The following is a 14031-nucleotide window of genomic DNA, read 5'->3' on the forward strand; positions in this document are numbered from 1 at the left end:
GTCCAAACAAAGAGATGACACAAGCAATCTCAATAAGACAAGAAAACCTTTCCTAAAACATGAACGATTCAAAGGAAGGAGCAAAGAGGCTTCAAACCCTCTTACTCAGTCCATCAGTGGACCTTGACACAGCCGATAGCGACTGGTCTTTGAACCATACAGGGACCAGCTCTGCATAGGATAACGTATCATGAAATCCTAGCTGGACCCTTGAGCATCAAACCATTTGGTCACGGGTTGGCATAAACAAAACATCTCAACCCTTAGACTGGTTTGAGTGCCAATACACTTCCCAGAAACTCAGTTGTCCATTTGAATTTGAAAGCCTTATTAAACTAATATAACAGACTCTGAAACTCAGGACAGCAAGAGACTCAGTACTTCGCTTGCTATCCTCTGTGAAAAACAATGATATGCAGATGCATGTTTTACCTGAAATCATAAGGGATGGTAGTGACACTTGTTCTTGATCAGATAACAGTGTCTTCAAAGTGTTTTGCAGGATAAAAGGATTGCCAACTATCCTTCTACCTTCAATCTCCTCCTTTGGCATTCCTTCACAAAACACTTCATTTGTAGGAACACAACCTGCAGAAAACAACTTCAAGAACAAGTGAAGAATCACAGAACTTATAACTGAGCACACTAACATAACAGAAATGAAACACTGAAAAATGATAGTGCATTAAACAATAATAAAACATTGTATTAAACACCCATAGAACCAACAATGTCTTACAAACATAAACAGCAAGTCCTACAACTAATTCTCCCCCTTTTTGGCAAGGAATACCAAAGGGAAACAGAGAATAAAATATCCGAGTGGTTTTAAAAGAAATAAGGACCTGCAATAAAAAGAACACAAAGAGTACACATCAACTCCTACAATGTAAGCCAACAAAGCAACAAGATCACACAGCTTCCTCTGACTCCGCAGTAGAAGCATCAGAGGACTCCTCAGACCCAAAGCTGGAAGAAGGGGTAGATGAGGTGCTATCCCCACCAGAGGGGTTAGCAAGAGGCGCATGTGGCCCCACAGATTCTTTCAGTTCATTTCGCAGGGCCTCAAACTGAGCAGTAAAGGTAGCCTGAAGAGAAGCAACATCATTGGAAACTTGACGCTTGATCTCTTGCTTCAGCAGGGTCTGCTCCAAAGACTCCACATACACATCAGACTGACTCATTGATTTTGCCAAGGATAACTTGTCGACCGGAGCAGCCTCATTTTCATTAGCCATGATATCAGAGTCAAGGACATGGACACCAGCATCCAAACATAATTTAGTGATGACAGCAGGAAAGACAAGAGAGCTATTCTCACGAAGAGATGTGCCCACACCACGAATGGCCTTGTAAATGAAACACTCAGCTGGAAAACGAGGCTTGGAAGGGCTAGAAATTAGATATTTGATCAGAGCAGCCTGTTGGTGAGTGATTTTGCTGGTGTTGGAAGTGGGAGTCAAGAGTGATCTAACCACAAACCCTAAAAGCTTGCACAGCTCAGACATAAATTGATTGGAAAGATGAGAGGCAGTGATCTCTGGCTAAGGAAAAGTGGACTGATAAAGGGTTGCTCCTAGCTCAAGAAGAGAGACAGATTTGATGTAATCAAAAACTAGTTGGACTGAGTTGGGTTCTGTGACAGGGAGAGACATGCTAGATCGTATCCTAGGAGGAGAAATGTCAACATCCTTACCCCTAACCTTGACAACAATGGGGCGCTGGGTATGAACCTTCACCTTTTCTGGTGCATTTTGGGGAAAATTGGCATAAAATTCTTGAACCCAAGTCCTATTGACCCTATGGAAGGATGATAGAACTTGATCCCATCCCTAATAAACAGCTAATTTCTTAACCTCAGGATGCAAAGTGTCAAAAGCAATGGGTCTCTCAAACACTATCCTCTTATTGACAATGGAAGTACAGAAATAGTCTCTACCAGCCTCAGATTGAAAGTCAGAAAGAGGAGGAACTGAAGAGTGAGATACCTTAGCAGATCGTTTCTTATGAGGCATGGTGGACTGAGGAGCCTTGCTTCCATCCATGGGAGCCTTGCCCTTGTCAACTGAATTTTGAGGACCAGCACGCGAGGGCTTAGAGCTAGCGGAGGGCTTGGCAGGAGCCTTAGGAGGCGACAAACCCTTAGCCACCGAAGACCCAGAAGCAGAGACCGCAAGAGGGGCCTCAGCAAGAGCCGGAACGCCAGTAGGCTTAGTGGGAACCTGAGGAGTCGAGGTGGATCTGGTAACCCTACGTTTAGTGGTGCAACGCTTGGATTTGGGCTCTGGGACAAAGACAGGCACCTCTGTCCATGCAACCTCAGTGGAGTGAGGAGAAGACCGAGTCGGAGACGACGGAGGAGAGGGAACCACAGATGGTCCACCAGATGAGGCTGGCTTGGCAACCTTGGCCGGATTTTCGCCGGAAGGAGAATGAGACCGCTTACCAGAAGCCGCAGAAGGAACTAGGTCTCTCAAAGCTTCAAGCTTTTCTGCTATGGAGAGACCTCCAAGGGTAGCAGAAAGCCTAAGAGATTGACCTCCAGGGAAAGGCACTTCAGCCTGAATAGGAAGCAAATTTAGGGGTTCATGCATGGTGGGTTCATCCCCTAGATTGACGAAATTTGGTCCAACAGGTGTGTTCGACATTTTTTGGCTGAGAAGGCTTTGGATTGGAGAAAGAAGAAGATGAAAGGAGAGGGAGTGGGTTTCAAAAAGAAGAGAGAAGAGAGAAAGACTGGTTAAGGAGAAGGCGGAAGCGTGGGACACGATCAGAGTGTCTCGAAAACTGTCAAGCCCACTAATCCCAACTACCCAAAACGGCTATAATAATTAAATAACCTAATCCCATGCAATGATGATGTTTTTGGACGTGACCAAACAACACCGCCCAGACCAACCAATGAGAACCATGAAAAATAGCCACGCAAGCACAAGCAAATAAACAAGAACTTATGGAAAAGTCCACTCAATTCTATACTCCCCCTAAGAGTATGTATAAGAGAAAGCGAAAAATTGTTTGTATCTGATAAACACTCTTATAGAAAAGGACTGCACACACAAGCTTAAGGAAAATGACCATTCAATGTGCATCCTTGATTTTTGAAGTCAGTTTAAGCATAAACTCAGAAGGTGACACATTATAACACACAAACAGACCTTGATCAAACAAAAGCAAATCACATAGGTTTGTGATAGTGACAAGTCCCAATGGTCTCTATTTCATTTGCAACACTTCAGAGTGAAAATGTAAGTGAGATAATGACACATGGTGCTTGTTACTTGAGGGCATTAACTGAGCATTCGTTGTTAAATGGAGCCATGAAATACTGGGATATCAACTGGTCCTGCCATCCTTATCTCTCCAGAATTTGATTTTAAAGTCCAGAGGCTACTTTTATCCATGAATTTATTTGTTCCAACATTAATATCACAGCCTCAACTGAGAAATCAACCTCATAGGTTCAAGTAGCAGAGAATGTGTCATTGCTTCACAAGATCAGTTGACCTTGGACAATTGTGTAACAAGGACACTCATATGGACCCATCATTCGAACCCATCGAAGGATAGAATACATCTCAGAAATCCCCACTGTATATCCAAAAGAGTGGAGGATTAGCTAGTTTCAAGAAGTCATTTGTGATTGTCATTTTGTTTTTTTTTTAACATGTTCCAACTAGACTTCCTAATTCTAAACCAATCTCGTTTCTTCCCACCCTTATATCGTTCATCACGACCAAGGAATGTGTACTTTGAGATTAGCCTAGATCATTGAGTTCTTTGAACCTCAATCTTCAAACTAACCTCGTTTCTGCTCACCTTTGAATTGTTCACCACAGCCAAGAAATGTTTACTTTGAGATTAGTTTGGAAAGCAAACTCCCCCTTAGCATAAACTCTCATCTCAAGTATACACCCCAAGCTTTAGTGCAACCAAAGTGATCATTAAGAGTGGACATAAGGATACTGTAGATTTGCAATAAAAGTCAGACCACATACAACATCATCCAAACATGTGCACACACCTATGTGAAGAGTAAGACTAAACCAAGGAAAGGAAAGACAGATAGTCACCTAGGTCAAGTTCAGAAACTGACTAAGGGTACCAAGAAGGTCCTCTAACCTGAACCTGTAAAGAGGAGATGGAAACCAAAAAAACATTTTTTTTAATTTTTTTCAGAACATATGTACACCAACAGAACACACATACACTAGCAGGGGAAGTATTTACTTGTTGTCACACAACCCTATAGCCTTGCACAGACTCAAATGCCTAGCATTGTCAAGTGGTTTAGTGAACAAATCAGCCAATTGTTTTTCAGTTGGAATGAAAGTAAGCTCTAGCAATTTCTCTTCAACCAAGCCACGAATGAAATGATATCTGATTTCTATATGCTTGGTCCTAGAATGCAGCACTGGATTCTTTGAGATGTTTATGGCAGAGGTATTATCACAAAAGAGAGATAACGTACCTTGCTGGAAGCCGTAGTCTGCAAGCATCTGCTTCATCCACATGAATTGTGTGCAACAACTCCCAGCTGCTACATACTCAGCTTGAGCAGTAAAGAGAGAGGTGCAATTTTGCTTCTTGTTGTGCCATGAAACAAGATTGTTGCCTACAAAAAAGAAACCACCCGAAGTGCTTTTTCTATCATTTGCATCTCCAGCCCAATCCGAGTCAGTGTATCCTGCAATCTCAACATTTGTGTCAAAAGTGTGCTTAATTCCATGATCAAGAGTCCCAGCAACATATCGAATTATGCGCTTTACTGCTTTGACATGAGATTGTTTGGGATTAGCTTGATACCGAGCACACACACTGACACTATAAGCAATATATGGTCTACTAGCAGTCAAATACATGAGACTACCAATCATACTCCTATAATTGGTTTGGTCCACATTAATACCAGACAGGTCAGCACTGATCTTGCAACTGGTGCTCATGGGAGTGGGGAAGGCAGAGGCCGTTTCCAACCCAAACTTCTTAACAAGGTCATGTGCATACTTAGATTGACAGATAAACAGACCATTTCGGTTTTGCACAACCTAAAGACCTAAGAAGTAGCTTAACTTACCACATAGACTCATTTCAAATTCTTTCTTCATGAGCTCAGTAAACTCATGCACCAAAGATGAAGAAGTAGACCCAAACACTATGTCATCAACATATATCTGAGCAATGATAATGTGCTTTGAGGTACATTTGACAAACATTGTTTTGTCAACTGAGCCTCGCACATACCCATGGTCAACAAGTTGATTTGACAATCTCTCATACCAAGCCCTAGGGGCTTGCTTAAGACCATAGAGGGCCTTATCTAACCTATAGACATGGTCAGGATGGGTAAGACTCTGGAATCCTAGGGGCTGTTCCACATACACTTCCTCTTTGAGGATACCATTCAGAAAAACACTTTTTACATCCATTTGATACAAGGTAAATTTCAAATAGCAAGCACAGCAAGTAGAAGACGAACTGACTCAAGTCTAGCTACAGGAGAAAAAGTCTCACCAAAATCTAGGCCTTCTATTTGAGAATACCCTTGCACAACAAGTCTTGCCTTGTTTCGGGTGATAATACATTTTTCATCAGTTTTGTTTTTGAACACCCATTTGGTTCCTATGACATTTTTGTCCTTAGGCCTAGACACTAAATGCCAAACATTGCTTCTTTCAAACTGATTCAACTCGTCTTGCATGGCACTGATCCAATCAGCATCAAGCAAGGCTTCCTTCACATTCTTTGGCTCTATTATTGAAACAAAGCCATAGTATGTGATAGTGTTGATGTCATCTCTATGCATAGCAACAAAACATTTAAACACTGAGAAATTGCTCACCAATCAACCAGTCTTACTCCTGGTCTTTCTTGGTTCAGACACATCCCCAATTACATGGGATAGATCATGGTCCTTCTGTACTTGTCTTTTACCGCTTATGTGAATTGGCGGAATGGCAAGTGTGGCATCTTTCCCAGATCCTGGAACATCTGTGTCATCATCCATCCCTGAGTCATCATCTCCTTAATCAGACTTGGTTTCAGATGAGGTAGGTTCGGCTTCCTGCTCAGACAAAACACACCCATCATTCTTGCAAACAAGAGCATCATTAACAGCCACATTTACTGATTCCATAATTTTGCAGGTTCTCTTGTTATACACCCGATAGGCTCGACTATTTCCAGCATAGCCAAGGAACACACCCTTGTCACTTTTAGCATCAAACTTTGTCAAATACTCTCTGTCCCTATAGATAAAGCAGGGACTTCCAAACACTTTGAGATGAGCGATATTTGGTTTCCTACCTCTCCAGATCTCATAGGGAGTCATGGTTGTTCCAGGTCTAAGAATTACACGGTTTAAAGTGTAACAGGCATTATTTACTACTTCTTCCCAAAACGAATGATTAAGGCCAGATGCAGCTAGCATAACCTTGGATAATTCCACAAGAACCATGTTCTTTCTTTCTACAATGCCATTATGTTGTAGAGTAATAGGGGCAGAGAATTCATGATGCACACCAAACTCTTCACAATAATTTTCAAAATAAGAGTTTTCGAATTCAGTACCATGATCTGATCTGATCCTAACAATATGCATGTCATCATTCAATTTCTCATTTGTGACTCTCTTAGCAACACTGTAATAATTTTCAAAAGTTTCACCTTTGTTAGACAAAAATTTCACCCAAGTGAATCTAGAGAAATCATCAACAATTACAAGAGCATACTTTCTTCCTCCAATACTTTTAGTTTCAACTGGTCCTACTAAGTCTAGATGCAGCAGTTCAAGAACATGAGTAGTAGGATCAGCATTTAATAGAGGATGAGAGGTTCGAGTCATCTTACCAACTCTACATTCACCACACATACCTTGGGGGATACCTGCAAGCTTTGGTATCCCTCTAACAGCTTCTTTTGAGGACAGCTTCACTATATCCTGATGGTTCAAGTGACACATTCGTATGTGCCAAAGATCTAAGGGTTCCTCACAGATCATAGATCTAAAACATATTTGGGGTGAGAACTTCTCTTTTGCTACAACACAATAGCATTGATCCCTAGTTCTCTTTCCTCTCATTATGCTCTTCCCATTACCATCTAAGACAACACATCTCTGCTTGTCAAAGGTGACTGAGTCATGTTCATCAACAATCTGACTTACACTTAGCAAACTCACTTCTAAACCCTTGACCAAAAGAACATTTTTCAGACACGGGAGACTAGGGGCATTTACTGTCCCGCTTCCCACTATCGGAGCCCGAGCTCCATCCCCAAAACCAACATTCCCTTCTGGATGAACGTCATCCATGGACAAAAACCACTTAGGATCTCCGGTCATGTGCCTTGAAGCACCACTGTCTATATACCAAGAATCAGCACAACGCGCTGCAAGAGCTGTAAGAGCTACGCGACACACTGCTACTGTTCTAGACTCCTCAACAGACTCTAGGCTAGTCCAGACACGAGACAAGAAACACACAATGTTTTCCTCCTCAGGGTCACTGTCACACTCATCAACAGGCTTCGAATCCGTGTGTGGAGGCTTGAGGGCATAAGGTCTAGAATCCTTCTTCTTAACCCAAGCTAGGTTTTTGTTTGGTTTTCTAGCTGCGGGAACAGACAGACCCTTAGCTAACCTGGCAAACTCCTGCAGAGATTTCTCTAGAGTGGCTTGAAAAGATGTGAAAAAATTTGCAACTGACTTGTTGCCCTAAAAGCTGGAAAACTCTTGGTTTCTTCTAGGGTATGCATGACTGTTTTAGAGTTTCCTACAAAAAGGTCGAATGTGACCAGGAACACCACAGTGATGACAAGTAGGTTTGGACCTTTTTGGAGACTCGACCTTGTTGGTCACTACTTTAACATCAAGAGCTTTGCTTTTGACAAACACAGTTCCACCGTTTTTAGAGTTCTCGCCAGTTTCAAACCCTAGACCATGTTTGTTCTTATCTAGTCTACCCATTCCACATATCTTGGTCAATTTTTCAGATCCTATTGAGAACCTAGAGAACTGTTGCTGAGATTCTTTGAGAGAAACTTCAAGCGCTAGCTTCTCAGCCTTAAGACCACTAAGAGATTTTTCTAGACTCAGCTTTTCGGCTCTCCATACTTCTTGTTGGGATAGCAATTCAGCTTGTATCCCTACTTTCTCTTTTTCACACTTCGCAAGATCTTTGGTCAGAATATCTATCTTAGACAACATGGACTTTGATGCGTTGACAAGTTCAGTGAACTTTTGCATTCTATCATCATCGTCTTCATCCTCCGGAGTCTCGTTTTGAGACACCGTGGCAATGAAGGCAACTAGTTCTTCAACATGATCTAAAGAGGAAACGGGGACAACCCGAGCTGTGAAAGCTACAGTATCCTCCTCTTGATCAGACAAGGGATTCTCTTCACTATCACTGTAAGTGACAGCAAGAGCCTTTTGAGGGCGAACCCTCCTATTTGCACAGTCAACAGCTCTATGTCCCACACCCTTACACTCAAAACACACATCGCTTCTTTGAGAACTCTTACCCTTAGGATTTCTATCTTGACCTCTATCCTGAGAGGGCTCAGCACGAGAATTCCTAGGATATCTGTCATGTCTCTAACACTTGAGAGACAAAACTTTCCACTAAGTTGAAGTAACTTCTTACAAGAATAATAGTTCTAGTGATACACTACCACAGTGCTATCCTTCTAGTCCCGAACTAGTCTAGACCTATTCCCTCTCTTGTTTCTAAGCTCTTACAACATGGAACACTTTCAGAAGCTTTGTTCGTGAATTCAGCTAACCACTGGCTGATTCAACCTTGAACACTTCTTGGGTTGGTTGCACTACACATCCCTCATGGTATGCAACATGATATGAGTTGATGAAAGAAGTTTTGAGTTCAAGCTCTAAGGTTTATAGTCACGAAGAAGACTTAGAGCAGCATGAACAATGCAAGCTAAAAACTAGACTCAACAAAGAACTCGCAATAAGGCAGTTTTCAACAACCATTGAGCAAAGCCAAAGCTATAGATATATATAGGCAGACAAGGCATCAAAGATGATGCAAGCTGATCTCAACAAGTTTCAGAAAGGTTTGGACAGAAGTGTTTGGCTCCCATACTGAAAGTGATGTGTCCAAACAAAGAGATGACACAAGCAATCTCAATAAGACAAGGAAACCTTTCCTAAAACATGAACGATTCAAAGGAAGGAGCAAAGAGGCTTCAAACCCTCTTACTCAGTCCATCAGTGGACCTTGACACAGCCGATAGCGACTGGTCTTTGAACCATACAGGGACCAGCTCTGCATAGGATAACGTATCATGAAATCCTAGCTGGACCCTTGAGCATCAAACCATTTGGTCACGGGTTGGCATAAACAAAACATCTCAACCCTTAGACTGGTTTGAGTGCCAAGACACTTCCCAGAAACTCAGTTGTCCATTTGAATTTGAAAGCCTTATTAAACTAATATAACAGACTCCGAAACTCAGGACAGCAAGAGACTCAGTACTTCGCTTGCTATCCTCTGTGAAAAACAATGATATGCAGATGCATGTTTTACCTGAAACCATAAGGGATGGTAGTGACACTTGTTCTTGATTAGATAACAGTGTCTTCAAAGTGTTTTGCAGGATAAAAGGATTGCCAACTATCCTTGTACCTTCACTATCGTTGCACTGAGTTCTACATTTGGTCACAATCGGGATAAACATATACTCTCGGTTCCCAATGGTTTAGGGTCTGTGGAAACCGGGTTCAAATGGCATGAAGTTATCAAATGTGCGAATCACATAGTCCTACCGATGATAGCAACATGTTTTGTCGAAATCTTTCGGGAAGTCCATTTGATTCTGCGGTGACCGAGCCCTAGTTATTGACCAATGACAAATTTGGTCTGGTCACTCAGGTCACTCATCTGCTGTCGGACGGTCCTTATCACAGTTAAAAGGCACAAAAGGAATAGTCTTGACACCCTAACAACTGGCCAACTGCTATGGACACCCATCTTATCTCCACAAGAAGTCCTTCTGGGTAGCCATCTTGTATCCCGATGAAACTCGATCCAATGTTTCGAATTCTGAAGCAAAGCCTCTGATCGGAGCTTTGTCTCCCTCCTGGTGTTGGGTTCGATCGATTTTCTTGTACGGCAGAAGGATAATAGAATTCCAGATAAGTCCCTTGTCTTGATTATGATTCGTATAATCTCTTTCATTTGTGAAAGCACACCATGCTCCTGATGCCATGATTTCGTTCTACTTGCAAGTCAACCTGTATATATGAGTATGCACGCTAGTCTTTAAAGACTAAGACAAGGTGAAGTCTTATGCATGTATTTATCTTATGAGGAAGTAAACGGGTCAACCACCACTCTTGTAGAGCATATCTACTCCATGCAGTGCTACCACTTAATTTGCCGCTTATACTATAGTTGCTCCAATGGTCAAAAGTTCATAACCATATATATAGATTGTTACCACATCTGTTTAAACTGTATGAAGCTATGGTTTACTATATGGGCACCCAGCCGGAGACTCACTTCCCGGTCACACTTCGATGATCGGACCAAGCCTTCTTGTGAGCTCGAGCGGGATATCTCAAACTCTTACTGGTAGCTCGTTCACCCTAGAATCTCACATCAAGGTAGCGGTATTACCTTCTGGCAATCGTCCTAGCTATATTTACCTCCCAATGATCATCGACTAGAGCTTCATGATCAAGCATGGTCTGCTAGGCATGCTCCAATTACATGCATGTGTATACTTGGTGCATTTGATGTAGACACAATGTCACCAGGGAGAATGTGATTCACATAATTTACAAGTAGCTAGCAGGATGTATATGCACTGGGGGGACTAGGGAGCTCTGACCGTTCAAAAATGTGGGAGAAAGAACTTCTTGAAGTCAGGGCACCAATGAGAAACCCTCATCTATGTCTTAGGCTCTTGGCTACCGATGTGTAGCTTTCTCAATGAATCTACTCTTTGCATCCATCAGGAAGCACTCTTAGGTCTATTTGCCACCGGCTCGAACTCGAGTAGCCAACATGACCTGCTAGCAAGTTAGTCAACATGGTTCTCTAGCGCGGGAGCTAAACCATATTCCAAAGTTCAGTAGACATATCTCTCGAAATTAATTTGGAAGTCATCGGGAGCCCGGCGGCTATCACCGGTATTAAAAAAAAAAAAAAAAAAATTGTTGTACCTCCTATGTGCACCCGTTCGGCAGCTCTTTCCACAGATAAGTCTTTCATTTGATTGCCTTTCAAGTACAAAACATGCTTCACGTATACGTACATGATATGATTAGGCATGAATATGTACATGCTCAACAATATAGATGTTTTGTTTCCTATAAATAGTGGTCAAGATATGATCGGTAGAATAACACCAATAAGCACTTTGCTTTATTTCTATGTTGTTTCACCGAGTGATACTTGGAAACTGTAGTTGATCAAGTCCCACAATAACCGTGATACCGTTGGCTTATAATGTTGTAACTAATCACCATTGTCCATACTTCATGTTGGGCTGTTGGTATCTTACTTTGCCTCCCGGACAACAACATATCGGGTTAGGAGTTCTAAGTCTTGAATATTGGACTCGGTAAGTTTGCAATTGAGTATTGAGTTAGAAAGAAAGGGGGATTAAGTTATAAAACGTTCCAAGTCACCATGAATGGACTTGTTGAGTATTACTCTCAACAGGTTACCATAGTTGGACATAGTTATCAAAGTAGGGCACCGGGTTGCCATATATTCCAACTAAATGGCCAATAATTGGAAAGGCAAGCATGATAGTAGTAAGTCCCGGATAAGTGTGGGAAAAGTCAGCAAGGAAATTGTAAGTCTCAGAAAAGTGTCACCGGGAGGAAGCATACAACAACTGCTTAGGAAAATCTCGATTCCCGGATAAGAACTAATGGGAAGAAACATACAACAACTGTTTCATGAGATTCTTATACCCGAGCAAGAACCAACGGGAAACATGCGCACGAACTAGAAGGCATGCATACCACCCCTGGAAACGTACCACCGGAAAGCATGGGCGAAACAACTAGAGCCATGAGAACCGTAAGTCCCTTATACAGCTCCCGGAGGGCGAGGGTTGGGCAGGTCATATCATTCCCTTCATACGGAGAATAGTGGCCTGATAACCCACGCGGGGATAATACCCCGCGCTCGAGCAGAAACACATGATATGGAAAGGTTCGCTACTTTCGTCCATTGGAAATAAGACCCGTTCAACACACATCCTGAGTACGAACTTGGGGGGACTGAGACCGGGTGCCCGTTGATAAATGACTAGTCTATGGGCATTTTATATATTAAGTCCCCACTCAAGACATGTCTTGAACGGGAACTTGGGGGGACTTGTTGTCGGTATTAAGGAAATACCTTCTCCGCCCATAGACCAGTCAAGAAACTTGTAGATACGATGTATATCTTATCTCGCCAAGCATAAGCAACGACCTCGTAGATCGTGCTCCAGCCATGGCGGGCTCCGCCTCCGACATACTTCCGGTAGACCGACATTCGGGCTACCCTGCCGTGGTTAAGGATTATCAATGCCACAATGGGAAGGTGCTCCTTCAAGCTCCATAAAAAGGCACCATGAGAATATATATATGTGTAATTAGTCCCACATCGAAAGTATAATATGTGAGGGAACATTCCTTAGCTATAAAAGGAAGGCTTCTCATTTGTAGAAAGGATCTCTGATCTATGTCTCGATTGATCCAACTCCTTCCCGATTCAACTCCACACTTGTAACAACTAAGGCATTAAGGCCTCATGATAGTAGATTCAAGTGGACGTAGCCATGCCCTCCGATGGCATGGTGAACCACTATAAATGTTGTGTCCTTGTGTGTATGTTTATGTTCTACCGTGCTTCTACATAGCCTACGGGTTCTTGCAGAAACAAAGACTGTAAGGATAGATCTTCTTGTAGGATTGTCAGATGCAATCTTCGTTGCTGATATGTCCCACTGGGCGTGCCAATGTTTGGTTGGTGTTTTTGAGATGCTAGCGTGCCAACGCTTCTAGGTTCAGCATAACCTGCTTGATCTGCTGCCGCGCGCTCCTTCTTCTAACTTCTGCTCCAAGCGAACTGCTGGGGCCTTTTACCAAACCTAAGATTGCTCATAGGGTGCATAAACAACGAAAATAAAGGGATATTTGCTAAGGATTTCTCCTTAACAATGGGATGGATTTGTGCTCGCGATGAGGCTTTATGGATTGGAGTGGACTTTTTGCTCGCGATGAGGCTGGTGAGTGAAGCGGGATTTTGCTCGCGATGAGGCTTTGGTGATTGATAGGAGCACAAAGTGTGACGTTCTTAATATGTTTATACCCTTTATTTACCCTTTGTTAACTCCTATTTAGTTGTTTTAGCTTTATATTTGTGTTTAGTGTAGAATAATTGCTTAATTTAGAAATATGTAGTTTTTAGTATTAGAATACATAGTATTTTCGGATTTGAATAATTTGGTGTTGAAATTGTGCTAAGTGTTGGAAACCCTTGTTTACTCAGGATTCCTGTCTTGATCAAGATTCCATCTTTCCTCGAAGCCTAGTCCATGAAGGAGAGGTCCAAACCAAGTCCAATATGGAGAAGAAGATCTAAATTGAGCAGAATTTCAAGAATATCCAAGCCTTGAAAATCTGGATTAAATCGGGAGAATTCCTATGCACGTCTGTCAACTTCAACGGACTCTCCAGGACAGCTCACAATAAATCAGAAAACGTGCCAGATATGGATAGAAAGCTACGGGAGTCTAGTTTCCAAATCAATTGGAATCACCTCAATATCTATTTTCTAGAGGGAGTTATGATGTAATCATCAGACGGAGGTCATTCTGCCGAAATTGAGAAGAACTAGGAATCCTAAACCAACTTGGTTTAGGCTTTGTGGCCGACTTCTCTAGGGTTTTTCCTCTATATAAAGCACGACTTCAAGGACAGAAGATCATCATCAACCCGTGCAAATAACACCAAAGCCTTTGCCGAAACTCCATCAACCTCTAAACACCACAATCCGATCCCAC

At 42.2% G+C, this 14031-nt stretch overlaps 1 protein-coding gene across 1 annotated transcript; it reads right to left on the minus strand.

The window, feature by feature from the left end:
• Positions 1-6025: 6025 nt before the first annotated feature.
• Positions 6026-12518, minus strand: LOC101308341. The gene is made up of 3 exons (XM_004309890.1): positions 12381-12518; positions 7847-8596; positions 6026-7651 (listed from the first exon to the last, which is right to left on the minus strand). The coding sequence occupies exons 1-3, from the start codon at positions 12516-12518 to the stop codon at positions 6026-6028; spliced, it is 2514 nt and encodes an 837-aa protein (XP_004309938.1).
• Positions 12519-14031: the final 1513 nt, after the last annotated feature.

This window comes from Fragaria vesca, unplaced genomic scaffold (assembly GCF_000184155.1).
Source record: "Fragaria vesca subsp. vesca unplaced genomic scaffold, FraVesHawaii_1.0 scf0513139, whole genome shotgun sequence".
In the NCBI taxonomy this organism is placed as follows: Eukaryota; Viridiplantae; Streptophyta; class Magnoliopsida; order Rosales; family Rosaceae; genus Fragaria; species Fragaria vesca.